The following is a 27659-nucleotide window of genomic DNA, read 5'->3' on the forward strand; positions in this document are numbered from 1 at the left end:
ATCTAGATGTTGCGTTCAGATACTGCATCTTAATACTGTATCTAGATATTATGTTTAGTTTACGAACAGGACCTGGTCTGTCTTTGGCTCTATTCTCTCAGATATTGGCATAACGGATCCAAGACTTTTGGCAATCAGTATTATAGCCAAACAATCATAATTTTGGTTAACCGACACAAGGACCATCAATGGTAATTAATTCTCTACCAAAAAAAAAAATCAATGGTAATTAATTTTGCTAAAAGCAAAGACATCTCCAATGTTATAAGTGTGTTAAGGTCTATCATCTATGGATAAGACTAATTGTGATTGGAATAAGATGAAATGAAATACAATGTCATTATCTATTAGTAAGATAAATGATTTCATCTAAGAACATTCTTTCTTAATTCTTACTAAAAGAAATTATAATTGTGGAAAACATATTATTTTGACCCAATCCAAATAATAAAATATAAAACTCAACCAGAAACTAAATAGTAGCAAAAAATCAACAAGTGCAGATTTTTTTAATTAACCACACCAGAGAGACTTATCTGCTTATAAACTAAACCGTTTTATTTTTAGGACTGGTAACAAATCTTTGTGGACCATTTTTTTTTGTTTTCACAAGAACAGATTGCAACTCACAAAATCATTTATATAATTCTAACATTTATGAATTATAATGAGTGAACCGAAAATTCAGATTTGTCAAGACGAAATCACTGATGATTAGTTGAGTGATTGATGATTACACTAGTCTTTCTCAAATCAGCGATCCCACTGGACCGGACCGGACCGGTCATATACCGATATAAACCGTAAATTACAATTCCTGGCTTTTGGATAGTGAAAAAATACAAAACACTGAAGAGAACCAAGGCAACAACAACTCAAGAGAGCATCTATCTATCATTCTTTCTCCTCATCGGACCGGACTTTGGAATACGTCTTCTTCTTCTTCTTCCCTTCGCTGTCTCTGTCGCAAATCAGATTATTTACCAAAAGTAAACAATTTGTTGAGTTTCCGTTCACTCTCAATTGAAGCTCTCGCAGCCTCTTCATTCTTCTCTCTAATTGGTTAGATCTTCAGCCTCTTCATTTCTATGCGTTATGGATCACGCTTGATGATCATCATATCATAACCTTAATTAATTCGTTTTAGGGTTTCGTCTCTTCATTCTATATATTGAACTTTTTAATCTGGCGAAAATGCAGAAAAAGTTATCATTTTTCGAGATAGGGTTTTTAGATTTCGTTGATTTGCGGATCCTATTTCGTGACATTGTTGATTTGGTTATATATATTTTTATTAGGGTTACCAGTCTGTGTGTCTAAAGTTCCCATTTTTGGTTATTTTTCACATGTTTGTGTTGTGCTCTGGTTTCTGATTTTATGTTTTTTTACTCCTTCCTCTTAATGGCTTATTGGTATCTTCAAAGATGATTTTTTTTTTCTTCTTTTTTCCAGTTTTGTCTCAACGCTTCCTCTCCTGATTTGACTGTTTTGATTGAGTTGCCCTCTTATTATTCTCGTTGATAAATGCTTGTCTGTCAGAATGATGGAGGCCAAACCAAAAAGGAGGATTGTTACAGAGAATGGAGATACAGGGGAGGATTTAGTTCTTGCTACATTAATTGGAAACGGTGATGATGTCGGTCCTCTTGTTAGGCATGCTTTCGAAATGGGACGGCCTGAGCCTCTTGTTCACCAGCTCAAAAACGTGGCGAAGAAGAAAGAAGCTGAAATTGAGGATCTTTGCAAGACCCATTATGAAGAATTCATTGTTGCTGTTGATGAGCTCCGTGGTGTGCTCGTTGACGCTGAAGAGCTTAAGAGTGACCTTGCTAGTGACAATTTCCGCTTGCAAGAGGTTGGTAGTGCCTTACTTGTTAAGCTTGAGGAGCTTCTTGAGTCTTATGCTATCAAGAAGAATGTTACTGAAGCTATTAAAATGTCGAAGATTTGCGTTCAAGCACTGGAGCTGTGTGTTAAATGTAACGGTTTCATATCTGAAGGCCAGTTTTACCATGCCTTGAAAACCATGGATTTGATTGAGAAGAGCTACCTGAAGCTTATCCCACTCAAAGTTTTGAAGTTGGTGATAGAGAGAAGGATCCCAGTGATCAAATCACACATTGAGAAAAAAGTGTGCAGTCAATTTAATGAATGGCTTGTTCACATTAGGAGTTCCTCCAAAAATATTGGACAGACTGCTATTGGTCTCACTGCTTCAGCTCGCCAGAGGGAAGAAGAAATGCTGGAACGTCAGAGGAGAGCAGAGGAACAAAACACTGGAGGTTTGGGAGAATTGGCATACACTCTAGATGTTGAAGACTCGGAACAAGATTCTGTTTTGAAGTTTGATCTGACACCTCTGTATCGAGCTTATCACATCCACACTATCCTTGGAGTCCCAGAACGTTTCCGTGACTATTACTATGAGAATAGGCTACTACAGCTCAAATCAGATCTGCAGATCTCTTACGCACAGCCATTTGTGGAATCATACCAAACATTTCTAGCTCAGATTGCAGGGTATTTCATTGTGGAGGATAGGGTGATTAGGACAGCTGGAGATTTCTTGTTGGCTGATCAAGTTGAGACAATGTGGGAAACAGCCATTTCCAAAATTGTAGCGATACTGGAGAACCAATTTGCCAGAATGGATTCGCCTACTCATCTGCTTTTGGTGAAAGATTATGTAACTCTCCTTGGCACAACCCTTAGACAGTACGGTTATGAAGTTGGTCCAGTTCTTGATGCCCTTGACAAGAGCCGAGATAAATATCACGAGCTTCTTCTTGAAGAGTGTCGAAGGCAAATCGTGACTGCTATCACAGAGGACAGTTATCAGCAGATGGTAATCAAGAAAGAAGCTGACTATGAAAACAATGTATTGTCGTTTAATCTTCAGACCTCAGACATTATGCCGGCTTTCACTTACATTGCACCCTTCTCTTCTATGGTGCCTGATGTTTGCCGCATCATCAGGTCATACATAAAAGGATCTGTTGATTACCTTTCCTATGGAGTGAACACTAATTTCTTCAGTGTTCTGAGGAAGTACCTCGACAAAATCTTGATTGACGTATTAAACGAAGTTATCCTCGAGACGATCAACAACAATTCGATCGGTGTATCTCAAGCTATGCAGATTGCTGCGAACATATCTTTCCTCGAAAAGGCTTGTGACTATTTTATCCGGCATGCAGCTCAACTTTGTGGAATCCCAAGCAGATCAGTTGAGAAGCCTCAAGCTAGTTTAGCTGCAAAGGTTGTCCTCAAAACATCAAGAGATGAAGCCTATCTTGCTTTGTTGAATGTGGTTAACACCAAGTTGGACGAGTTCATGAAGCTCACAGAAAACGTAAACTGGATTACAGAGGAAATGCCACAAGGGCCGCACGAGTACATAAACGAAGTTGTTATATACCTCGAGACTGTGATGTCAACGGCACAACAGATCCTCCCAATGGATGCTTTATACAAAGTTGGAGTTGGAGCTGTGGAGCATATCTCAAACTCCATCGTCTCTACATTCCTCAGTGATAGCATCAAGAGATTCAAAGCTAATGCAGTCTCGGCCATTAACCATGACCTGAGAGTGATAGAAAACTTTGCTGATGAGAGATATCACTCAAGTGGGTTAAACGAGATTTACAAAGAAGGAAGCTTTAGAAGCTATCTGGTTGAAGCTAGGCAGCTGATAAACCTGTTGTCGAGTAGCCAACCCGAGAACTTCATGAACCCAGTGATTAGAGAGAGGAACTACAACACTTTGGATTACAAGAAAGTGGCTACAATCTGCGATAAGTTTAAGGATTCTCCAGACGGGATATTTGGAAGCTTGGCAAATAGAAACACAAAGCTGACAGCTAAAAAGAAATCCATGGACATGCTCAAGAAGAGACTCAAGGAATTCAACTAATTCTCTATGAACAACCCTAGTAGGTCCTGACGCTCCCGACTCAAATCATCATCATTTAGCTGTTACTGTTCCCTAAATTTGATTCTTCTGTTTAACCTCTGATCTTGTTTTTTGTATTTCTTCTTTTTCTCTGTTTCTGTGATCCAATTTTATTAATCAATTTCAGTTTTGGCCTTATCGAGAAATAATCTTCTTTATAGCTCAAGACTCTTGTATTGAAGCTTATAGCTTTAGATTCTATTTTGACAAAAGTTGCAAACACAAAGGCATGGAAGCCATAGGAAAGTTGTGTGGACCGAAGACTCCTTTTGTCTTCCAAATTTGCCTTATCCAAAAACATTCATCAAAAGCTTTCTCAACCTCTCAAAACAATAAAAAACCAAACTTTAGCTTTTGTATTCCCCGTCCGACAAGAATGGCGACCGCGTCTTTAGTTCCGACATCTAAAATCTTCTCTTCCTCTACCAAATGTCCAGCTTTGAATAAAGCAAGGACCAGCGTAGTCGTTGCATCGTCGCAACAACAACAACAACTACCAAGAAGGAGAGAGCTGCTGCTGAAATCGGCGGCGGCTATCCCGGCGATTCTACAGTTGAAGGAAGCTCCGATATCGGAGGCGCGTGAGGTGGATGTCGGATCGTTCTTACCTCCGTCTCCGTCTGATCCTAACTTCGTCCTCTTCAAAGCCAAACCTTCTGATACTCCTGCTCTCCGCGCAGGTGATGCCTAATCCCGTTCTTAGTGTTCTGCATTGTCCGTTTACTTAATGACTTTTTGTTTATCATTCTGGCTTATTCACAACATTACCGTTTGGTTCTGTTTTTGTTTCCACTCCCTTGTGCTTTAGAGTATGGTGGATTGGTTTTATGATTAGCTTTTAAATTAATGATCTTTGAAATCTAGTCTGGTTGCAGGAAATGTTCAGCCTTATCAGTTTGTTCTACCGCCGAATTGGAAACAGTTGCGAATAGCCAACATTTTGTCAGGTAATTACTGCCAACCGAAATGCGCAGAGCCATGGATCGAAGTGAAGTTTGAGAACGAGAAGCAAGGCAAAGTTCAAGTAGTCGCATCTCCTCTGATCCGCTTAACCAACAAACCAAATGCAACCATTGAAGATCTCGGTGAGCCAGAGAAAGTGATTGCTTCTCTTGGTCCCTTTGTCACCGGAAACTCTTATGACTCTGATGAACTTTTGAACACTTCTATCGAAAAGATTGGAGATCAAACGGTAATGACACAACAAGTGACTTGCTACTCTGACTAATGATCAATCATTGAGGAAAGTTTCTGATTATTATTTTGGTTTATGTCTTCTTGTGTGACAGTACTATAAGTATGTGTTGGAGACGCCATTTGCGCTCACGGGAAGTCACAATCTTGCAAAAGCGACAGCAAAGGGTAACACGGTGGTTTTGTTTGTTGTGAGTGCTACTGAAAAGCAATGGCAGAGCTCACAGAAGACTCTTCAAGCCATTCTTGATTCTTTTCAACTGTAAATCCTGAGTTATTGTTGAGACTCTGGATTCAATAAACCAAAGAGCAAACGGTATGTGTGAAATGGGTGCTGTGTGTAGTACAATTAACTCGGATTCTTTTCTACTGTAAGTTCAAGCTATGACTCGGTATTACATAGTTTTTTTACTATTTGTTTTGCTTCGTGGTCAAGAGATATCTCAGTGATATTTTGCTCAGCATGTCTCTACTCTAACTGTCAAACATTAGACAATGAATAGGCCTGATGTGTAACTTTCTCGGGTTATAAAAGATCAAAAGATTACAGGGTTAGGATTTCTATATCTAATTCAAAAAAACTAACAACGGTACAAGATGTTAGTTAGATTCTGACACATAGTGTGGAAACTCCCTTCTTTTATGGTTTCTGCATACAGATGAAGTCAAGTGGTCACGAGATTATGGACTTCAGGTTGTGGAAGGACGCATGAGTATGTTACATACTTCACACCATCCACAAGAAAGACTATAAAAACTTGGGACAGTGGATTTGTTCCTTCCATCATCTCATCACCGCCTTCTCTGGGATCAACAAGCACAGATACAACCATTGGTGGAGAAGGCTTTGTGTCCCGGAAGTTTTCGTTGCTTGAGCTGTTATAATCTTTGGTTAGATTAACATCAGATACTGGAAGACCACTACGGAGGATTCTTCTGTTCTTTTTCCCCTTGTGTGTATCAGTGGTGTTCTCAGACTGTTGAATAGGTGGAGAAGCAGGAATGATGGCGCCTGAAGTTGTGGAGATATCAAACTGAAACACATCTGTGCACATCCCGGAACTGAACATTGGTCCTATCAGTGGATACATTCAAGAAAAACAGGTGTTAGTATATGCAAATGCAAACGTTTCAGATCATTATTCTAGCTAAAAGACTGCTCTCTATGTCTCAAGGGGAGAATCAGTAACATTGGGAACTCGTGAATACCTGCAACACCTTCACGAAACCATTGCTGCAGTTTACCATTGGCCGTTGTTGGTTTGAGTTGGTCTTTAGAAGCATCATCAGAGCCAGAAGATGACAGGGCTTTCCTCTTTTCGCTATAGACATGCTTAGACGTATCCCCTGTCCTTGTCGAGTCAGGTAAAGGCAATGCATGAAAAATACCTTTATTAGTAGTTGCTTCATCGCTTTTCCCTCCTTCGTTCTTCGTTTCAGAAGCCATGGCTTTCTCGCTCGCCAAAATAGAATGAATGATCAAATTCCCATCGATCTTCACAAGCTTTTCATTCCTCGGAACAAATAGAGATGCAACTAGTGGTTCACTACTACTTCCACGAGGTCCCGAGTTCTCTGTTGCAGAAACGTTTCTTCCCATTTCTTGATCAGAATCTCTCCCACAATGTGCTCTATTACTAGTAACAGACACATCCCAAGTGGCGATTAACATCTAAAACCCTTCCTCTAGACTGATCATAAACCCCGTCAGTAACGTAGTTAGACTTATACCCTCCATAGCTAATGTTCATAATAGGAGCCAATGAACCAAACAAAAATAGACAAAACAGAAGACCGAGAACACTCAAACTAGCAACCTTCTTGAACTTCTGCACCTTAGCCAATGATTGCTGTGGTTTCAACCTAGGAATAGGAAGCAAAGTGGCCACTTGAGAACCTTGCGGTTTAACCATGTAAGCAGGACACTGCATCCATGGATAAAGCACCGGATAATACATTCCAGGCCGTGGAAGAAAAGACATTCCGGATCCCACCTGGTGCCTCAAAGTGACATTCTCAGCCATGAAATAAGACATCTTACTGTTAAATCAGTAATAGTGGAATGCATATTCTTAACTTTATCTTCTAACTCCTCAACGTAATGTCTCTTCCTCTGTCTTGAAAGGTGAGCACTCTCACGGTTTCTAATGAGTCTCACGTTCCTCTTCAACTCATCATCTTCTGCAAAACCATCTTGATCCAGTCTCCTGAACTTATAGTTCCTCAATTCTTCTTCGATCGTATCTTCTTCTTCAATCTCTTTTTTCCTCTTCGTGGTAGCAGCTTCCTCCTCCTCCACCTTAAGTTTCTGATCGAACTGATTTGTCCGACTCAAGCTTTGTAGAGTAACAGAGCAATCTGAATCCTTAGGTGATTCTCGATCGTAGCGTATCAGCACGCCATTCGTATCCTTATCCGATTCTTCGTTAACACAATCGCCTGAAGTTTCCGACGCCGGAGTAAAATCACCGGACATTTCTCCGTCGACGAAGAAGGATTCGTTCTCAGAGGGAAAGTAAAGGTCGTCGAAACTCAACTCGAGGTCTCCGTCTCCGTCGTCGTCGATGAAAAACCTAAGATCGGAGATTGAGTTCTTAAGTAGAGGAGCTTGATCGGAGCTACAATTGCAGAAATTATCAAAGGAAGGAGGAGAAGGAGAGATAGAGATGGCGATGGAATCGAATTCGGAAGAGAAACTGAGATAAGAGTCAGGAGTGTCCTCCAAAACTGGTTCCGCCATTGTTGGAAAGCTTTTTAAGGTTTTAGTGTTTAGAGTTACTAAAATGAGGAAGAAGAAGAAGAAGGAATTGTTAAGGTTTATAAAAGAGCCACGGACGCGCGTGTGTTTCACTGTAGATCTGATTCATTCATTGAATAAGAGGGGAGCGAAAACACGTGCCTTATAAGGAGCGTGGGGGGAGATTTGGATTGCAGCACGTTGACTGCATTATATGCATTAACTTGGAGTAATGGCAGAGGGTTTATATGCTCTTTTTGGATTTAATTATATATGTACATGTCTCTCTGACTCTTTCCATCCCAAAAATAAAATAAAATAGAATTTTATGTTTAGATTTGGATCTTAAAAAAAAAAAATCTAATCTATTTTTTTTTTTATATTCAGACTTTCCAACTTTGTGTTGTTTTGGAGTCTCTTTGACGTCACGCATGTCTCCTTTCTTTTTTCTTGCATTCCATCATTATTTTGTTGTAGAGCTTTTTGTTTTGTTTTGGATCAGCTATAAAAATCCTGCGACCAAGTAGAAGTACATAGATTTCTGACGGTAAAAGAAAAAAAAAATGATATTTGGATCGTATCTTGTAGATCAAATATAATTCATCCAATGGAATGATGGAGGTAGCTTCTGCATATCTTTGTACAATATAAATGTTTGGTGTAAGTGAACTATTGTTAGTTTTACAATCATTTTTAATTAATAGTCTAATACAAAACACATTTGTGTGATTTGTATTTTGTGTCCTCTGACATGATCCGGATTAGGCCAAATTGAAGTAGAGTTGTAACGCGTTCTATCTTTCGGTAAAGTACCTTCGAGGTCAACACGCCTCTCATACTCTTTCGCTTCTGATCATTACTCATTAGGGACACCTCCACTTGACAAAAAAACGATCTCACCACAACGAGTAACACCCAAAATTGGCAAAAAAAAACCTCCATCTCGTAAGAGAAAATCCTGGACAATCCTTGTGTCTCCTTCTTTAGCATCCTTCATAACCCAAATTTCCTTTTCCTTCTTGCAATACACGAATCCTAACTTCCCTTGGTACGTAGTTTATTAGAGTACTTGAAACGTCATCTGTCAATGTTTTTCCGGAGCTCCCACACGCTAAAAACTTTCACACCTAACATCAAACTCATCAATCTAAATGTAGAACGTAACTAGAGGCTAGAGCTATATCTTGTCATTGCTCGGTAATAGATAGCCCCGTTGATGCAAACTGCACCTCGAAATGGGAAGTGATATCCAACACCTTGGAGGTTCCTCCACTAGTTCGTCTTGACAAGCATGCTTCATATTGTCTGATGATAGGAACAATACATTGTATAATTTGTATTAATTGATTATCGAGAGGGTCGTATCCAAAGAAGCATGTGCCAATAGGCATCATCTCTACTAATTAAGGACTGCCTTGTAGTAGGGTTATATATAACTACACATTAAAAACCAGACAAACAACAAATCAAGGAGGCTGAGTCACAGCTTCGAGACACATTTGAACCACTAGAGATTTCGCCGGGAGTTTTTTAGTATCTCCACACGATTACATCGAGAGGGGTGTTTATATATTTAGTGGAGAGTCCAACCTGAATTATAGTGGTGCCGTCGTCCGTCGATAGTGAGGTCTCGTGGCCCTTCTCTTTGTCTTGTCTTATATATCTTCATCACCACCTCTGTTTTGTTTCGTTTTGCGAAACCCTAGAGATATATACTCTCTCTCGGTCCCTAAAAAATTGATGTTTGAGGAATTTCACACAAATTAAGAAATAATGATTATTAATTATAAATACAATATTGTTTTTCTACTAAAATGTATTATATATTTATAAACCAATGACTATTGAGATTTTTAAATTTTCTCAATGATCACTTTTTGAAGTTTACAAAAGTTTAATATTAATTAACTAAAAGTGGCAAAACATCAATATTTATGGGATAAAAAAAAATCATAGAACATCTTTGAGGAAAAGGGAGTAATTAGGAAATTAACAACCAAGCTTTTAAAACATGTTAATAACTTAATATACATTGTATTTTTCAAAAAAATAATTTGTGATTGTAAGAGAAAATTTATATGAAATTTTATTATAAAATACTCCCTCCGTTTCAAAATATAAGATGTTTTAGAGAAATTTTTTGTTTCACAATATAAGATGTTTTCAAATTTCTATGCAACTTTTAGATTAGTTTAGTATTTTATATTATGCAGTATTGTTTATGATTGGTTGAACTTGTTAAAAATAAATACTTTTTAATCTGCGTGCTTTAGTTAAAACATCTTATATTTTTTATTTTGAAATAGGGCATTATATATTTTGCAAAAACAAAACTTAAAAGAAAAGAATAATAAAAAAATAAGAGAAAATATAAAGTATCCTTTTCCCTCTCTGCTTGCTTTGCCTTCCCGAGAGAAAGATAAGATTTGGCTTTTGCATATTCATCTTCTCTCTCGCCGCCCTCAATATGCTCCGATTTGGATTCACCTCTTCCTCTTGATTTCTTCTTCTTCTTCTTCTTCTCTTTTGCTGCGGAGAGAAAAGGAAACAAGAAAGAGACACGGCGAGGTGATTAGAGGAAGCTATATCCACAACTCTCTCTAGTAGTAATACATCAATTCCCTTTTTCTAATGGACGCAGCGTCGCCGGAAAACGCCGCGGGAGCCGGTGGTGTGGTTATGGGAGATAATGGGTTTAATGCGGATCCTTTTTTGGTTGAGGCTTTGCAGAACCCTCGCCATCGTCTCACGAGTAAGCTCCCTTCTTTTTTTATGGGGTCTTTGTTGTTTGATTCGTGTCGTAAACTCTAATTTCCTGAAATTAGAGCTGATTCTTGTCGCCTGGTCAAAAAAGTTTTGATTTTTGATCGGTGGTTTATCTGAATTTTAGCTTATATCGTGATTAGGGATTTCAAGTAGTTTTTATGGAAATTGTTTGCTCGTTTGATGGGGATTTCGATATGTCTCTACTTCTCTGAATTGATTTTGGGTTTTCAGGAACTATTAGCTTATCTTCTTAGATTTGCGGTTTTGGAAGTGCCCATTTGCCTTGTATTGTAGAATCGCTGTTAATGTTATCAAAGCTGTAAACTTTATTGTATGCGTTTGTTTCATACCATAAGGATAGTGATTCATAAAGTAGGTTTTGGTTCAGAAGTGTTACTTATTAATATACTTGTTAATCTTGAATCTGATGATACTTGTTTGAGTTTTATCTCCTTTATCTGATAGTAGCTTTGCTTTTTTGTGTGGTTATCTGGTTTGGTTGGTGGTATCCTGGATTTTTTGTTTTATATTTCATGAAATACTCTCTACTCATCAAACTTCTTTTTTTTCTACTGTATCTAAGCCTCTCTTTTTTTTTTTTCTTGTTATGTCAGTTTTGCGGATGGAACTTGATGTTCAAAGGTTCTTGCAGAACCTTGAACAGCAGCAGTTTGAGTTCCAGCATTTTCCTACCTCGTATCTTCGTCTTGCAGCCCATCGTGTTGCTAACCATTATGGACTAGCTACAGCGGTTCAAGACAGTGGTGCAGATGGAAACGAAAACAGGATCCTTGTGACCAAAACTGCAGAGAGCAGATTTCCTGCGGTTCGTTTGTCTGAAATCCCTGTGGCTAAACCATCAGAAAATGGTAAATTTGAGCGCATGAAAGTTTCAATCAAGACTCGACCTTCTAAAGGATCTGAATTTGGCGCTGGTGAACTAGAAAAGAGATGTGGTCCTCTTAGAAGTGTCGAGGAGAGGAAAGAAGAGTATGAAAGGGCTAGAGAACGGATATTTAGTGGTCTTCCAGGTCTTAATTGTGATGACTCTTCATCTGAAACTCAGGTGTATGGGAGGAGTATGAGTCTTAACAGAGATGACAACAAGCAAGAATCTAAGAATGCTTATGTTGAGGTTGAGAGGAACTTAAGCCTCAGGGAGAGTGGTCCAACATCTCGTGTTGCAGTATTTAGAGACATAGTGAAGGATCGGTTTGACCCTGATTATGACCGCAGACGCGATAGGTGTGTAAAGCAACTTGGAAACTATACTAGCGAAAAGCAACAGTCAGTTTCATACATGATGGTTGATGATAATTGTGTGTGTGAATGCAGGTACATTAGGAGCCTTCCCGTGAATCAGAATTTCAATCTACCACCCTTCAACTTCCAGCAAATGCCGACACCATACTACGAAATGGGATTCACTGGATATAACCAAATTCCAAGTACTCCTGCTTCCCTTGGTTTCGGGCCACCTCCAATCTCTATCACGAGTCCCTATGGCACCACATTTTTAAACCAGGCTTCAAGGGATGCAATGTATATGCAGTGGCCTAATGCAGCTATGTTGTATGCTCATCCGTATGAGCAGTTCATGAATGCTTCCCTTCAGGTAAATAAACATTTGATTTCCCTCTCTTTCTATTATTCTCTTTAAAATTGTGATCACAGAATGATAATTTGTGCTGTTTCTCCAGGCACAGTTCTGCAGTCAACAACCAATGAGCTTCGACGATAGGCAGAACCTCTAGGGGCTTGTCTCTCTGTCAATCTTTATCTTTACCAGTATTATTTTTCTAGAACCTAGAAACTGTTGTAATGGAAATTTTGGAGTTGTAATGTCAGAGTTCAGATTAAAGATACCTTTTTGTTCCTTTTTACGATTATCAGATTCTGTCTGTTATGGAAACCAATGAACTACTTTTGTGGGTACTCATCCACATTATCTGTTTTAAAGCGAATGGGTGGCTTACTTTAAGTTTGCATTGCAGGACATGCGAATCAGTCATCCAAAATATATATACATTATGTTATTCGTTTTGTTGATTCGTACAAGTCTTTGTGAGACCAACAAAACCAATATATAAATTAATAAACTGAATACGTATGTTAATGATTGAGAATTGCCCAAGTTTTGCTGGTTTCAACATTTGTTTACAAACCAATGTAGCGGCGAAGAAACAATGCAACGGATTTTAATGGCGTCCTGCAAAACATGATAGCATCAAACTGAGTAACTTACAACTTCAAAATAAACCGAACAGACTGGATAGATTTTTTACCATAGAGGTCGGCTTTTGTTTACTGATAGTGTAACCTCCTCATCTCTTTGTGGATCTGTATGGACAAGTCTTTGGAATTTTTCAGACAGTGCTTTGTAAGACTGAATCTCTGTTGGTTCGATTTGGCTTATCGCAGCTTTTAAATGTCGCATGCTTATTTCCTCCATTTCAAGACTCTCCTGATTGATATAAAAAAGGATGAGACACTTGCGAAAAATTTCAGGCTTTCCACTGAAAATAGGACTGGTAAATTAAAGAAAAAGAGCTTACTTCGAGTGCAGCAATAGCTGCTTCTCTGCATATCAATGATATGTCAGCTCCTGTGTAGCCTTTGGTAATGGAAGCGAGTTCCTTTAAACAAATATCAGAGCTGCATGGGATTTTACGCAAATGGATTTTGAGTATTGCTTCACGATCAGCTTCATTCGGAGGTCCAACATATAACAAGCGGTCAAAGCGTCCTGAAACATTATAACATCTTCAGTATCACCAAGCGAATTTTCAAATTCTTTTGTGAAAATCAAAAGATTCAGTGAAAGATAGTAACTGACCAGGTCTTAGTAGGGCAGAATCGATTTTGTCTGGCCGGTTTGTAGCAGCAATGACGGTAACACCAACTCTTTGATGCAAACCTGATTTCGACAATTAAGCAATCAGGTCCCTGCAATTTGACAACTACATCTAAAGTTCGATCATAAGGGTGGTGGTTACTAACCATCGAGCTCCACAAGAAGTTGGCTCATAACTCTGTCTGAAACCGAAACTCCATCATTTTCTTTCCCCCTAATGGAGGCAAGACTATCTATCTCATCAAAAAAGATAATGGAAGGGGCATTTGCTCTTGCCTTTGCAAAAAGGGACCTCACAGCCTTCTCTGATTCACCAACCCATTTGCTGAATAATTCTGGACCTTTGACTGCAAGGAAATTGAGCCTCGCTTCAGAAGCCACTGCACGTGCCATAAGGGTCTTGCTACATCCAGGAGGACCGAACATCAGTATCCCACTTGGTGGCTTTGTACCTATTCTCTTAAACGCGTCCTGATGTTTTTGAGGCCATTCTACTGCTTCCATTAGTTGATTTTTCACCTCGTTTTGGCCACCAACATCTTCCCAGTTAACTTTAGGAACCTCTAATATCACCTGAGAGTTTCACACCAACCAGCAATTAGACTGAGATAGAGTAAAGTCTGGTTTAACAGGAACATCTCTAAATAAAACGCTATGGTAAGAGACATCTGAATCTTCAAAGAAAATTTTACCAAGACACTGGACCACAGAAAATTTTACAGTTCCTATCCTAACCAGAGAGTATATGAGGAAGTGACCAAAAAATAAAGCCATTCATGTCGACTGAGTTTGCACCATAACAGTATAATGATATAGATGGTGTCATTCATGCAATTTGATATGTGACGTGAATAAAGTAAAGAGATCATCATCTTAAGTAGATCAGAAAACTAGAGAAAATGAATCAGAATGAGGGAAACAATTATACGAAGAGTTGAGAGTAGCTCATCATTAAGTCAGCTCAACTTTCTAGGAGGAAATGGCCATACCTCTCGCATGGCACTAGGTCTGATTTTGGTCTTAGCATTTTCAAAATCTTCAAATCCTACACTTAAGGTAGGTTCCCCTTCTTTGCTAAGCATCTGTTCAGAACAAGAGTTGCCACTGTTTTGAATACCATCTGCTACTAGAGAGACTGTCCCATTTAAACCCAATGAATGCTGATCCCCTGAATTAGTGGGTGAAACAGTGATACATGATGATGCAGAATCCGAATCATCAGATGATATGTCTGACACAATTGTCGAGGACTCAGCAATAGGTGCTTCTTCAAGCGACAAATTGCTAGAGGAGGATCTCTGATCAAGATGCCGCCTTAAGCAAACAAAGGCTGCCTCACAACACAGTGCAGACAGATCTGCACCAACAAAACCATGAGTTGCCATAGCAAGCTGTTCAACCTGGATGTCTGAAAGTGAATGATGCATCCCACGGAGAATTGTGTGAAGTATATCGGACCGTTGTGCAGAAGATGGTACACCTAAATTATTTAGGAAATATTTAAACACATATTAGAGAGTAAGAATCTGAACTATATCGGTGATGGTCTGCTTTTCACAAGGTCCCCGTCTTACCAATTTCAATTTCCCTGTCTAGTCTTCCCGGCCGTCTAAGGGCGGGCTCAATGCTATCAGGTCTATTGGTTGCAGCAATTACAACAACGCCATCACTCCTACTTATTCCATCCATTAAATTCAGTAACGTAGCTACCATCCTCTGAGACAATTCTTCGCCTCCTTCTTTCCGGGCAGGAGCAATGGCATCCAAGTCATCAATGAACACCTTTATAAGAAACAAAATTCGCAAGCAGCTACTAACTTAATATGATAAGATATATTGTTGGGGTATCAAGTGAATATCAAAAGATCTCACTAATCTGGTAAATAATAAAGAGGATAGTGTAAAACTCTAACCACAGCAGGTGTAGCATTGCTAGCAGATCTGAAAACCTCATCTAGAGCTTTCTCACTTTCACCCAAATACTGGCTTATAATCTCAGATCCATTCACAGAGAAAAAGTTGACACCAGAATCACGGGCAAAGGACCGAGCCAAAGATGTTTTCCCTGTGCCTGGAGGTCCATGAATAAGCACTCCCTTTGTAGGTCGCAAACCAAGACTAAAATGATCATGCCAATTGTAAACATACAAGTAATTTATAAGTAAACAAAAATCTTAGAAGGTAGTAATATTCACAAAAATTAACAATTAGATGGACTTAGCGTTGCTACATGACGATGCTCTTATAACTAGTAAAGCATATATATCAGCAGAAAAGCAACAGCTTTCATCAGGAAAAAGTGAATAAATACTGGCTAGACAATATTCTCAACCTTCCAAGTGATTTCAAATGAGCGCGACACGGAAAACTTAGGTGGACTACATACAGACTTTTTCTACTTTACAAGCATGTTTATTGGGCTAATACAGAGTCTCTTAAAATATGCTCAAATTGCTCAAAATTAGTGCAATAGTTACCTTGATAAGGAATTCTTTGTGGATGAGGAAACAATTATGTCCCTCAAAATTGCATATTCTTTAGAGAGACCACCTAACTTTGCGACTTCACAACCTGAATTTTCTCCTTCATTGTCTTCATCAAACTGCAGACCTTGCGCAGATGTTCCAGATGCTAAGTCCAATGTATGATGGAGGTAAACTTTAGTTTCCTGATTTATCATAAAAGCATGATTTCTATTGGACGTATCAGATGGCCTTTTATCAGCTCCTTTGACACAGAATATACAGATTTCTGAGAGAATCGGTACAGCGACGAAATTCCCATATAGCAGACTACAAGGGTAAAGCCACGAACTTGCACAAATCTGGAGAAGTTTTTTCGAACTTTCATTGCTCAACACCTCTCGTAAATCAAGTGAACTTTCAGATGAAAACTGCTGCTTGGTACTGAATACAGGGTTCTCTGTCATTGGTGAAGCCGGAGATTTGGGGCGAGGAGAACTAAACTTAAGCAAGTTTGCTGGTGTCTTAGGAGTTGAATTCCCATTTCCGTTCTGTTCGTGAGAACTTTCAAAAGCATTATTAGCTTGTAGTAACATATTCCTGAAGGGAGTCAACTCCAAAGACAACTCTTTGCACGCAAGCAGCGAGAGATCATTAACATCATTCACGTTGAACTGATCAGTTAAAGAAGGCCCGCTAACAGGGTAAACAAAAACAGTCCTGCCTGAGACAGGACAACCAAGCCCATAGCATAGATTCAATGAAATACGAACAGCATCCTTCAAAACCTGCAATTGAAAAATGCAAAAGGGATTGAAATCTTTCTTTCAACCAAGAAAAAAATTAACAAACCGCTAAAAAGTTTACTTCGAATTCTGACCTTTGAAGAAGAGAAAACAGTGGCAAGCACAAAATAGTTCCCTGGTTCATTTGCAATGCTACTACTATCACTGTCATCTCCATATTCAGCTTTTATTGAGCTGAGTGGGAAGCTTCTCGAAAATCTATTCTCCGGAGAAGCCAGTGATACCTATTTATCAAAGCTTTAGAAATTCAATCAAAAATTTGCATCCATTGAGTGTTCGTTCAAAAGCAGAAAAAGCTTCAATTTTTATTACCGATACAATGGAACCAGGGCTGAGAGAAGCAGCGACCATCGAAGTTTCCGATAGCCAAATCTTAGAGCCTCTGATAGACGCTGATGCAACATCGGCTACTCTTCCGATGACTGCAGATTTACCGAGAAGACAAGGAAACGAAGCTGACGCTTCTTCAATACTTCTCCTAAGTTCTTCTTCGTTGATAGAATCTGTGTCTCGACTCGTTGTTGAAGACGCCGGAGTTTTGGGAGACGCAGGCGGTTCTGAATTGGATAGCCGTGATGGCGTCCTCGACTGCTTCTTCTTCGAAGGCATCTATAGCTTTTGCTTACCAATTTCACTCCAAAGTAAAGAAAAAGGAAAAACAAAAATTGTTCCCCAGTGAGTTACAGAACGCCGGCGACAATCGCCGGAGATATGGAGAGCCTTTCAATTTAGGGTTTAGTTGGTTTTAGAAATTAGTTAAACTAACCAAAGCCCTTTATTTTGACTGTCCAAGCCCAAGCCCAACCGTAAGCCCAAATATATTAATTGTAGCCTAAGTGTTTGATGATGAATTGTCTGAACCAAAAAAACTCTTAACATCGTTCCATACTGTGAACTGTTACATCTTATTGGACTATTTAGTTGAAATGGATACAAATCCTCAAGTAAAATCTCATTAAACTTATTTGATAAATTGATACATTGCATGCGTGATCACAAGCTTTTATTTTGTTCGTTCATATATATATATATATATATATATCTTAAAATCTTAAATCATTCTCTTTAACTGGATCATCCCTGAAAGAATTGCTTTTTGAGACCCGGAAGATGAACGTTGGCAATGTAATGCTTCCAGTCAATGTCTTTGGTATTGAACTCAAACATCTTTCTCTCTTCCATAGACATCTCATGCATCAAACTTGTTGTATTCGTATCGTCAAACCTAGTATATAGATTTTGAATTATGGGTTAGTACGTAGTCTCATGATTGATTTATAATATAAGAAGAAGGCCAAGTATGTTGTATTAATTACCGCGCTTGAAAGAACATGTAAGGCTTATATGTTCTTGCCATGGACACAAGATAGTTTAGCCTTCTCTTTCCCTTATCGCTCATTGTGGATACAATATGTGACTCTCCTTCTTTTCTTTTCATTTTGTTGGACAAAGAGGAGGTGAAACTCTCTAAGGAACTGTGGTATTTCATAGGCGCTAAATCTATCTCTTTATCTTCCAATGGAGAGTCACGCAGATGTTGGTAAGAGAGGTCCATCAACTCGCCAGATCGCAGTGGGTTTGCATGAGATGTAGAAGTGACAGTGTAAACTTTGAGCTCTGGTACACCAGAACCATGCTTTGCCATGGCTGTTATTGCCGCGTTCACAACCATATCAACAGGTGTGATGTCCAATAAAGATTTGGAATCTGCCAAGAATCCAGAAATCTGGCCTTTGCCGTAACCAACGATGATTGGATCAACCATTCTGTTTTATACCAAATAAAAATTTTCAGTACTTAAAACCACAAGCTAATCTAGTAATTCCTTGTTTGTTAAAACAATTTTTTAACCTTATTCCTTGGATCCATCCAGGGAAAGGCTCCTTGTAAGAGCTTTCGATAGTACTAGGCCTTATGATCACCACAGGCAAATCTCCTCGATTGCTGTTAATTATAGTCTCACCCATGGCTTTTGTGAATGTGTAACTATTATCCCACCCATAGTGTTGAGCTCTGTTTCTCATAAGAGAGTAATTGTTGTTACATAAGATAAAAACATAGTAGGTGCTGCAGAAACTAAAATTTTTAACGTGTATTTCTCTCACCTTTCAAAACCGAATTCTTTCAGTTTATTGGATTCTTCACTGCCATGGAACTTTCTTACAGCTTCTGAAGCTAATTTCAGTTCGGATTCGATGTTCAAGTCGATGTTCAAGTCAGAAGTTATGTTTTCTCCAATACACAGAGGAGTCTCTAGTACTAACCCCTCATTCTTGCCAGTCACGTAAGCTACGTATCCAACAAGAAAAAAAAAGAAACAAATCAGTTTCTGAAAGTTCTCTGCAAACAGCTTAATCTCGGCCAAAACTTTTTCTAAAAAAACTCATACCAGTTGAAAAATGGAGGAAAAGTTTTAATTTCTTGCATTCTTTTCCGAAGCTTAAGAGCCTATTAGGTCCAAGAGCATTGACACTTAGGGCAGAGTCGTATCTGTTTCCGTTTGTTTGGATTAAAAGAAAATTCGTCAAATAATTACTACAGTTTGGTTGCAAGAAATGAAAACCCTAGCGAGAAGAAACAGATGAAACACCTGTCGTCAAATGTTGTACGACCACCACAACTGATAATGACATCAATCTCCCCACTAATCATGTCTGCTATGTCAGGTTCGATCCCTAGATTGTCTTCTCCAATGTCTCCAATTACTGGAATCAACTTGCTCTTCATGAAAGCTTCATAAGAGCTCCCATGCATTTGCTTCAGAAGTTTGAACAGATCCGAGCTTATGATCTGTTTGAAAAAAGAAAAACAAAAGGATACAAAAATGTGAAAAGGAACCAAAATTAAAATTGGTTGAGAATGAAAATATGTAAAACAGACCTCATCGTAGAGTCTCTTGTTTGCTGATTCTTGATCCTTAGATCTCATCAGAAGGAAGATCTTCCCAATCTCAGGACTTTCTCTCAACATTTTCTCAATCAACACTACAACAAAAATTATTATAACCCAACAAATTGTTTACTTGGATAAGGAAAAAACACTAACTTCAGGGTTTTTACTTACCTTTGGCAAGAAACCCTGTTGCACCAGTAACGAGATAGCTTTTTCCTTTTAAGAAACGGACGATTCCAATTCCGTCACTGTTAGGATCTGTTTCTTCCTCAGGCCTCACTAACGACATCCCAGCTTTGAAAGACGTCTCACGATAACAACACGAAGTTTGGACTTTACGACTACTAGTAGTCTGTGGCCAACAACGAGTCAGGTAGCGTTTAGGTTTTCCGGTAAAAGAGGAGAAGAAGCTCACACCATTCAATTTGACGGCGTTGCTCGTGGCGAGGAAATTTCTGGTTGCCATTTTTAGCCACCAACAAATACAATTAGAAGAAAGCTTTTGACTTAAGATAACACCGATCGCGAAAAAGGAAAGTTTTAATTAAGTTGGTTTTTTTATGTTTTGGTGGGGAGTGTATAACTGTACATATAGGGAAAGTTAGGAATTAATGCGGTTAGGTTGCTGCGGCTCATGCGGACCTAGTAGTGAGAAGCTGTGTGTTTGGCCTTGCGAAAAACCTTTTTAATTTGTTCTTTTAGGGGTTCTGTGTGAGGATAAGGGTAGAATTAATGCGGGTAGGTCTGGGGAGGGGTTTGGACCGTTTAGTTTAGGGAAATGAGAAAAGAAAAATTATAAAGATCTAGCCACATATATGTGCTTTATTTGGTATCAGAGCATATAGAGAATTGTTCTCGTTTCGTGTGTGATCCTGGATTTGTGGCTAGCGGAGAATGCATATGAGAAGGTAGAGAGTATTCATGAAGGGGCAGAATAAATCACAAACTCTTATAAAGGGTTTGTTCTATCGAAGTTGTATGAAGAGTGCAATTAGTTTGGTTGTTTCTATTACCGTCGTCGGGACACGATTGAGAAGAAAAGATGTTTACTGACATGGGCTTGAAAAGAAAGGTTAAGTGGATGAGAATTACAGTGTTCATGAACGTGTTTAAGAGGAGAATGAAATTGTGAACGTGACAGATAGGAACAGAGACTCATGGATTGTGTAATTTGAAACAGTAGAAATCATTCGTGTTTATGGGGTTTTTGTTGTTAGTTTGTCTGCTCTAAGACTTAGAAGATACAAGAGATAGGTTTGTTATTACTGAACCAAGAGCTATGTTTATTAAGAGAAGAAGGTAGCATGGCTGTATGGGCTTGGATTTTTGGGTTTCAATGGCTACCAAGATATTAAAGCATCGATGGTGATTCACAATAAGGAAAATTAGAAACTTGTGTTAGAGCTGCTAGAAGAAATAAAGGGTTTAAGAAATTTTGTTTAGGAAGCTGGTGGACACGTGTGAATTTGGGAATTTGTAATAAATCAGCCATACATTAGTCTTCTTCTTTGTAGATCAAGTGTTTAGCTCACACGATTAGCAAAGTTTGTTTTTCCTTCTTTTGGTGTGTGGTTTCAATTGTGCTGAAGAGGTTTGGTTGAGAGAAAGTGATGTTGGCATGTTTGATGTTGGGTTCATCGATTTGGACTCGTAAGTTCATGGATATGATAAGGAGAGTCACGGCGAGTATAGACATGGTCGATTGGAAGAAGCTGGACACTATAATTTCGTGCCGAAGATATATTTAAGGGCGAGTATGGCTCTCTTCTTGGAATCTGAGATTTATCAAAGGGAGTGCTTGAGAATCTACTTCTACGATGAGATTGAGGAAGAAGCGAATACATAATTGGTAAAGTATGTGGTAGCCTTTATGTGAATCAGAGAGTTTTTAAGGTTTGTGTTTTGAGAGGCTGATGGGAAAATTGGTCAGAGAGTTGGAAATCCTTCTTCAAGTAATGTGCTTAAGATGTGAAGATTCAAAGGCTGGATTTCTCAATCTCCGATAGAAGTGACGCAAGAAAGATTCAGAGGTTGAGAAGCACGCCAGTGAAAATGAGTATGAGTATGGTACTGAACATTCTAGATCAGAATGATCGGTCTCGTGTTGTGACTTCAGAAGTTCTTAGAATAGATCGAAATGAAGCCTATGTAAGATTGAGAACCAAAAAGACAACAATGGTGAAACTTTTTGCGTTGATAAGAAGAAGTATTGAGGCCTTGTCTTATTTGATAAGCATTCTTGGATGTGTGTTGATGTATGTTGAAGCCAAGAGCTTTATAGAGGAGTTTCATAGAAAATTCAAAGCGAGAAGATGAAAAGAATTATGTTCGTAATCATGCAGTCACCAATGGTTCTTGTGTGGGGTGAAGTCAGCTAATGTTTTGTTTGATTTGTTGTATGTGTGTCGTGGCTTGGACGTTTGCCTTATTGAGACACACAATCAATAAGAGGGAGAAGTGAATTACCTCTGTGTGGACTGTGGAGAGCATAGAGTCTCCATGAAGAAAAATGAGATGGTGAGGGTTTGACTAACCGGAAGAGACTGACGTGAAGCATCAGCTCCATTGAAGAGGGAAACAAGAGTTATTCCACTCTAAGCACCTGCAGAAGAAGAAAGAAGAAAGAAACAAAATTTGTGAAGACTGAAGCAATGAGGGAGTAAGGGAACTCACCAATGAGTTCTGCCAATGTCGTGAAAGAGATTCACGAACCAACCGAGAAGAAGTAGGTGTGGGATCAAATTTCTTTGTTTTTGGACTTTGGGGATTCAGCTAATGAATCAAGAGGGAATGTTGGAAGTTGATTCATTGCTTAATCCTACAAAAGAGAAAAAAAAAACAGAGTGAACAGATGCCAGAAGAAGAGGAGGAGTCGTAAGAATGATGAAAAGAAAAAGTTTTTGGGATTCAAGAACAGTTTTCTTTCTAGGGTCGGTACTTTCTTCATCGGTTACTATTGCTACAGACCTCGGATTTAAGCTACAAAAGGTGTTCTGAAAAATTGAGAGCGAGATCTTTCTAATGATATAAAGATCGTCATCTGATTCCTTGTGGTCTAATGGGAAATTGCTTTTAAAGTTGGACTGTTTGCAGGCTACATTATTCCGGATCTGTACTGGGAAAGTGGCCGTAACTTTCAAACGTAAATGAAAATCGTGATCTATTTTTTCCTGTGTCTTCATATGACTGTTGTTGATATTCCCACAAAATTTCATAATTTTCTGGGTTGGTTTGCTACTCCATTGTGTTCTGCCTCCAAACTGATGAAAAATACAGAATTTTTTTTGTTGTTGTCTCAAAACAAGATGTTGTGAAGAAATATATTGAAGTTAGGTTGGAGAGCATAATTTCAGAAGAGTGGATCATCTTATCAGCTTGTAAACAGGTATGTGTGATTAATAAAGTTCATAAAGAAGATTGTGTGGTTGAAGAGATTAAAAGAGATCACAAAGGAAAAGTAGAGTTGTTTGGGAAAAAAAAAAAAAGGGACAAGGAGATATGATCTGCATCATCAAGGTTGAAGTATTTGAAGATTTCTTTTGATGAAAAAAAGGAGAAGAGGTTCTTCTCAGTGATTATCATAAGTTCAGTTATAAGTTTTTAAAGGAAATTTGCAAGGAGATATCAAGCTCATTTGAAAAGAAAATCCTATGAGAAGCTGATTGGGATCAATCTAAGATGTGTTTGCTGCAGTCACAAAGACTAGAAATACTAAGGTGAAGTCTCTATCATTTATGTCTCTGTGGAATGAACATGATAGTTGTGGGTATGAAAGATGGTTCAGAAGTTGAACCTTGTTTGATATAAGCATGAGAGAATGAAGGTGATGAAGATAGTGGTTGACGACATCAAAAGGGGATCAATCAAACATGAAATAAAATGAGATTTTGCAGAGATATAAGAAACTGTGTGGAGAATGGGTAAGTGGAAGTCGAGCATGTTCCCGGAAGTGAGGAAAAGGTAGATATCTTGACTAAAGCGCTTGGATGAAACGAGTTTAAAAAAATGAGGGATCTCATTGGTATGAGAGATTTGGAAGAAAAGGAGTTCAAGCTTAAGAGGGAGAATGTTGGCATAAGCTTGAAGATAGCTTGAGGTGCAAGCTATACTAATCCTACCGAGTTATGGAATTAGAATTAATTCTATTTAGGAGTTATCTAAATATGTTAGTTTACCGATTTAGAATAGGAAAGCTGCCAACTCTAGGGTTGAGCAATTGTTATAAATACCAAGAGAGGGTTTCATGAAGAGGTGCGCGTCTAGGGTATTCTCGAGAGATGCACAAAAGGTGTGTGGCGTCGCCCCACTATTGCTTGATATGATATACAATGTAATTGCAATTGTAATCTTGTTATAGTGGATTTGTTCTGGACTAGGTCCCGGGGATGTAGGTTATCCGAACCCCGTTAGCAAAGCTTGTGTCTTGTTTACTATTATGCTCTTCCATACACGCAGAAGAACATCTCGTACTTCAACATATATAGATCTAGCCACATATATGTGCTTTATTACATTGTTGGATACAATCCAAGTCCTGCATCTGAAGTTTGAACGGACTATCATTAATATATAAAGGGTTAGGGTCAATCTACGAATTGCCAATTGGTTTTTAGTTAGAAGCACAGGATAAGCCCAAATTTAACATGGTATCAGAGCCCAAGGTTAAAAATACTGGTGGATTTAGAAAAGTGGATAAGGACATGCCTCTTGTCAACCCGAGTAATGGGGGCCCAAGAAGGGGTTTATTATCGGTCCAAGTGGGATCGGTTCGAGATGGAGTTGTTATCTCGAGGAGGCGTGGTCCTTGGATTGAAGGGGAGATTGTTGGATACAATCCAAGTCCTACATCTGAAGTTTGAACGGACTATCATTAATATATAAAGGGTTAGGGTCAATCTACGAATTGCCAATTGGTTTTTAGTTAGAAGCCCAGGATAAGCCCAAATTTAACAAAAATGAAAACAAATTCACTTAGCAATCTTTCTCTAAATCGAATCAAAAACTTAAAAAAAAAAAAAAAAGTTTATATCTCTTGAAGAAGAGGTTAGGTTTCTCTCAAAAACAATTATGGAATTAAGGTTTTTTGTATTAATTTTTAGATCTTTTATATGGCGAGGAATCTACCTATTTATATGAGATACCTAGATTACAAGATAAGTAGAGTTTTTTAAAATCTCTCTTGAATCTTTGTTAAGTTTTCTTTTGGGATCAAGAGGTCGGCTTGAAGAGGAAGTCGACCTAAGGACGAGGTAGGTTCAGTCACCTTCGTGGGCTTTTGCCTATAAACTCATTTAATCAGGCTTTATATCGTGATCCTCCGGTTTAATCCGATCAGGCGTCTATTTGATTTGTTCTTGGTTTAAGTTGGTTTGTCGTGGGTGTCAATTTCAACACCAACAAGCAGCATGACCATCACAAATATAAGCTCTCACAGAAAACGATATAACGACGCTGTTCTGTAATCATTATGTTGTACGTACAGGCACAGATAGCGAACACATACTCTACTATACTATATTCTATATACAACGAGCATATATTATAATTGATGTTAATGGAGCTCATTATCAAAGATAAACGATGCGTTGGGTCGTCACAGTGTCACACAATTGGCGTCAGAAATTTATTACTATACTATTATTTTGAAATAAATGGGCTAGCTGGCTGGTTTAGATAAGAATATGAATGCTGTTGTTGTAGTTGGAGTTTATGGGAGCGATTTTGTTGTGAGAACATTTTATTTGTGCTATGTATATGATTGTGTGCAAGGGACCAGATATGCATATGTGTAGTCTTAAGCCAATTTAAGTTAATTGTTAATTGTTGTTGTATAATAATTAAAGACTATGATGAAGATGCAGCATTTGAACAAGAGGATGAACTACTTCAGAAGGACACATCACTAATACAAGAACAGAGTATCAAGTTATCTATGTCGGCAATTATCAAAGATGGGTCTTTAAAGCTTGAAGACTTACACAGGATTAGAAGACACAAGAAGCTTCTAGAAGTTCAAAGAGCTTCATGTTTACAATAGAAATTTCCTAAATCATAAAGAAAAAAAGAAATTTTCCAATTCTTATTAGGATTAGAATAGGTAGTTTGCCCATTGTGTGGCGTAGGCCTAGTTCTATAAATAGGGTGCGAAGGCTGATTGTAAGCTTTAGCACAAACAAGAGAGAGTTAACCTAGCTACTAAGTTTTAGTCTTTAAAGAAGAAAATAGCTAAAAACTTAGAGAGAGTTTGAGGTTTCTTTAAGAGAGTTTTGAGAGATTAGAAAATTGTTTAGAACAAACTTGTAAAGAGACTTTCTATCAATCAAAAGAGAGTTTAAAGTAATCTTTATTTCATTGTTCAGATCGTTAGTTCTCACACTTTCAATTGGTATCTGATAAATCATGTTTTTTACGGTTTTTAACCATGATATAAGTGTGCTTTTTGAGTCTTTTGATTTGTTTCTAGGTTGTTTTTGAGTCTTTACAGGTTATTTAGGAATTTGGCACGAATGGAGCAATATGGAACAATTTGGATTATTTTGGAGCACTTTACCGAAGGAAATCAAGTTGGAGTCGGATCAGAGTCAGAGCATCGATCGACACCACCTAAAAGGGCATCGATCGACACTCATGTTTACCCGACGAGAGAACAAGAAATTGGAAGTTTTACAAATTTGCCCAAAGTCTTCTATAATTGCAACATAAGCCTCTGGACGTATTTTAGGATGTATATATATTGTTTTTGGGTTTTAGAAACCCTCAAGTTATCTTCTAGCAGTTTTTGAGAGAAACGATATTGAGAGCTTTTGGGAGAGATAGATCTGAATTCTTTGTAAAGAGAAGATTTCTTGAACTCCCTCTTTTACTTTTAATATCTATTGCATGTTATTCAGAATTATGATGTGTGCTTTATTTAACATGTCTGAGTAATTTGCTTGTTAGGTTTAGGGTTTTTCATAGGGTTTTTTATGATTTATTAGATCTGAGATTTTTAGGGTTCTTAATCTTTTATGATCTTCATCCTTGGTTGTTCCTCACAATAATTCTTGATTGATCACCTAGAATTGTTATCTTAGGGAAATAAATTAATATGAGAATATAATTGTTTTCCTGATTAAACCATTGATGAACAGAATTGTTTCTTACAAAGAGATTTGAATTAATAATTCTGTGAACTTTTCTAAACCTATTTTTAAAGCTGATTTATTACTTAGAATTTTACAAAGAGATTTGAATTTTCTGGTTTAAATTTAGATATTATTTGCAATGAGAGCTGATTTAATTTACCAAAAGTTTAGAAATCCAGATCTGATCTTTATTGCTTGAACCTTAATTAATTTATCTGATTTAATATTTCATAATTTCCTGAGAAATTCCCTAGGCTTAACTCTTTTGATTTTCTGGATTTACAACACTTTCTTTTAAATATTTGCATTGCTTTAATTTTAATTCAATATAACTTGTTTAGCGTAATTTACAAAACTTTACAATCTATTGTGTTTGATCTTGAGTCTCTGTGGATTCGACCCCTAAGTACTGCAGTGATCTCTTGTTTGAGAGAGTAGCTCTAGGGATTAATTTGAGCTTATCAAATTTTGGCGCCGTTGTCGGGGACTCTCTGATCTACCATTAGATTTAAGTTTTTAATTTCGTCTAAACTTTTCTTTTTATTTTCTACTTACACGTTTTTGTCGACACCACCACTCCTTCTACTCCACAAGTTCCAGCTCGTCCTCCATGGCCAAGGTCAGAAGGTAGAAAGATTCGATGTAATAGGATTTGGAATGATGATCTCATGAAGGAATTTGAAGAGTCAAATTACATCAATAGGCCAGTGTCAGATGATTGGGATGATTATGATACATTGTTCTATAATGGATGGTTAGGAGTTGAGATTCACCCCACTAGGACACTTGATTTGGTTGCTATGAACCAATTGGGTATTAAGGATGAGGTTCTTGCTGTGTTGGATAGGATAGGATTGGGAGCCATTGCATCT

The 27659-nt window shown here is 38.1% G+C and overlaps 5 protein-coding genes and 1 pseudogene across 8 annotated transcripts; 3 read left to right on the forward strand and 3 right to left on the reverse strand.

Annotated features, from left to right (window-relative positions):
• The first annotated feature begins 571 nt into the window (after nt 1-571).
• Nucleotides 572-4098, forward strand: LOC104712325 (exocyst complex component SEC15A). Of its 2 annotated transcripts, none has more exons than XM_010429197.2 (2): nt 572-1062; nt 1540-4098. In XM_010429197.2, exon 2 carries the CDS (start codon nt 1541-1543, stop codon nt 3911-3913), a length of 2373 nt encoding a protein of 790 aa, XP_010427499.2. In that variant the 5' UTR covers nt 572-1062; nt 1540; the 3' UTR covers nt 3914-4098. The 2 variants fall into 2 exon arrangements, with proteins under 2 accessions (XP_010427499.2, XP_087323241.1); XM_087467115.1 differs by having other exon boundaries at nt 873-1062; nt 1453-4098.
• A 44-nt stretch (nt 4099-4142) lies between these two features.
• Nucleotides 4143-5560, forward strand: LOC104714852 (psbP domain-containing protein 6, chloroplastic-like). 2 transcript variants are annotated; one of them, XR_015566908.1, is made up of 3 exons: nt 4143-4632; nt 4817-5144; nt 5242-5560. XR_015566908.1 is itself a non-coding variant. In XM_087467116.1 (3 exons), the coding sequence occupies exons 1-3, from the start codon at nt 4182-4184 to the stop codon at nt 5410-5412; spliced, it is 939 nt and encodes a 312-aa protein (XP_087323242.1). In that variant the 3' UTR covers nt 5413-5560. The 2 variants fall into 2 exon arrangements, 1 of the variants encoding a protein (XP_087323242.1); XM_087467116.1 differs by having other exon boundaries at nt 4182-4632; nt 4828-5144.
• A 95-nt stretch (nt 5561-5655) lies between these two features.
• LOC104712326 (bZIP transcription factor 49-like) lies at nt 5656-7921 on the reverse strand (annotated as a pseudogene). Its single transcript, XR_015566907.1, has 2 exons — nt 6356-7921; nt 5656-6221 (listed from the first exon to the last, which is right to left on the reverse strand). The product of XR_015566907.1 is annotated as a bZIP transcription factor 49-like (transcript).
• Nucleotides 7922-10225: 2304 nt separating this feature from the next.
• Nucleotides 10226-12630, forward strand: LOC104712331 (uncharacterized). The gene is made up of 4 exons (XM_010429204.2): nt 10226-10635; nt 11264-11894; nt 11985-12264; nt 12350-12630. Exons 1-4 carry the CDS (start codon nt 10515-10517, stop codon nt 12401-12403), a joined length of 1086 nt encoding a protein of 361 aa, XP_010427506.2. The 5' UTR covers nt 10226-10514; the 3' UTR covers nt 12404-12630.
• On the reverse strand, nt 12618-17561 carry LOC104712329 (calmodulin-interacting protein 111). Its single transcript, XM_010429202.3, has 11 exons — nt 17084-17561; nt 16846-16995; nt 15981-16753; nt 15417-15621; nt 15078-15285; nt 14493-14983; nt 13650-14076; nt 13486-13566; nt 13205-13395; nt 12935-13113; nt 12618-12858 (listed from the first exon to the last, which is right to left on the reverse strand). The coding sequence occupies exons 1-11, from the start codon at nt 17378-17380 to the stop codon at nt 12807-12809; spliced, it is 3054 nt and encodes a 1017-aa protein (XP_010427504.2). The 5' UTR covers nt 17381-17561; the 3' UTR covers nt 12618-12806.
• Nucleotides 17562-17835: 274 nt separating this feature from the next.
• On the reverse strand, nt 17836-20194 carry LOC104712330 (fatty acyl-CoA reductase 6, chloroplastic-like). The gene is made up of 8 exons (XM_087463660.1): nt 19835-20194; nt 19652-19755; nt 19362-19561; nt 19161-19261; nt 18877-19060; nt 18623-18784; nt 18088-18537; nt 17836-17996 (listed from the first exon to the last, which is right to left on the reverse strand). Exons 1-8 carry the CDS (start codon nt 20127-20129, stop codon nt 17846-17848), a joined length of 1647 nt encoding a protein of 548 aa, XP_087319786.1. The 5' UTR covers nt 20130-20194; the 3' UTR covers nt 17836-17845.
• Nucleotides 20195-27659: the final 7465 nt, after the last annotated feature.

Source organism: Camelina sativa, chromosome 9 (assembly GCF_030686135.1).
Source record: "Camelina sativa cultivar CO46 ecotype springtype chromosome 9, ASM3068613v1".
NCBI classification, from domain to species: domain Eukaryota; kingdom Viridiplantae; phylum Streptophyta; class Magnoliopsida; order Brassicales; family Brassicaceae; genus Camelina; species Camelina sativa.

Bases quoted from the DNA above. Each gene is read 5' to 3' on its own strand.
- LOC104712331 (XM_010429204.2), top strand. From the start codon at position 10,515: ATGGACGCAGCGTCGCCGGAAAACGCCGCGGGAGCCGGTGGTGTGGTT. The intron at 10,636-11,263 runs GTAAGCTCCCTT...TTGTTATGTCAG, and splicing joins CCCTCGCCATCGTCTCACGA to TTTTGCGGATGGAACTTGAT. The intron at 11,895-11,984 runs GTGTGTAAAGCA...GTGTGAATGCAG, and splicing joins TATGACCGCAGACGCGATAG to GTACATTAGGAGCCTTCCCG.
- LOC104712329 (XM_010429202.3), bottom strand. From the start codon at position 17,380: ATGCCTTCGAAGAAGAAGCAGTCGAGGACGCCATCACGGCTATCCAAT. The intron at 16,996-17,083 runs GTAATAAAAATT...TTTGATAAATAG, and splicing joins GCCCTGGTTCCATTGTATCG to GTATCACTGGCTTCTCCGGA. The intron at 13,396-13,485 runs GTCAGTTACTAT...ATAATGTTTCAG, and splicing joins TTCTGCCCTACTAAGACCTG to GACGCTTTGACCGCTTGTTA.
- LOC104714852 (XM_087467116.1), top strand. From the start codon at position 4,182: ATGGAAGCCATAGGAAAGTTGTGTGGACCGAAGACTCCTTTTGTCTTC. The intron at 4,633-4,827 runs GTGATGCCTAAT...GTCTGGTTGCAG, and splicing joins TACTCCTGCTCTCCGCGCAG to GAAATGTTCAGCCTTATCAG. The intron at 5,145-5,241 runs GTAATGACACAA...CTTGTGTGACAG, and splicing joins AAAAGATTGGAGATCAAACG to TACTATAAGTATGTGTTGGA.
- LOC104712330 (XM_087463660.1), bottom strand. From the start codon at position 20,129: ATGGCAACCAGAAATTTCCTCGCCACGAGCAACGCCGTCAAATTGAAT. The intron at 19,756-19,834 runs GTAAGTAAAAAC...TTTTTGTTGTAG, and splicing joins AACAGGGTTTCTTGCCAAAG to TGTTGATTGAGAAAATGTTG. The intron at 17,997-18,087 runs GTAATTAATACA...TCTATATACTAG, and splicing joins TACATGTTCTTTCAAGCGCG to GTTTGACGATACGAATACAA.
- LOC104712325 (XM_010429197.2), top strand. From the start codon at position 1,541: ATGATGGAGGCCAAACCAAAAAGGAGGATTGTTACAGAGAATGGAGAT.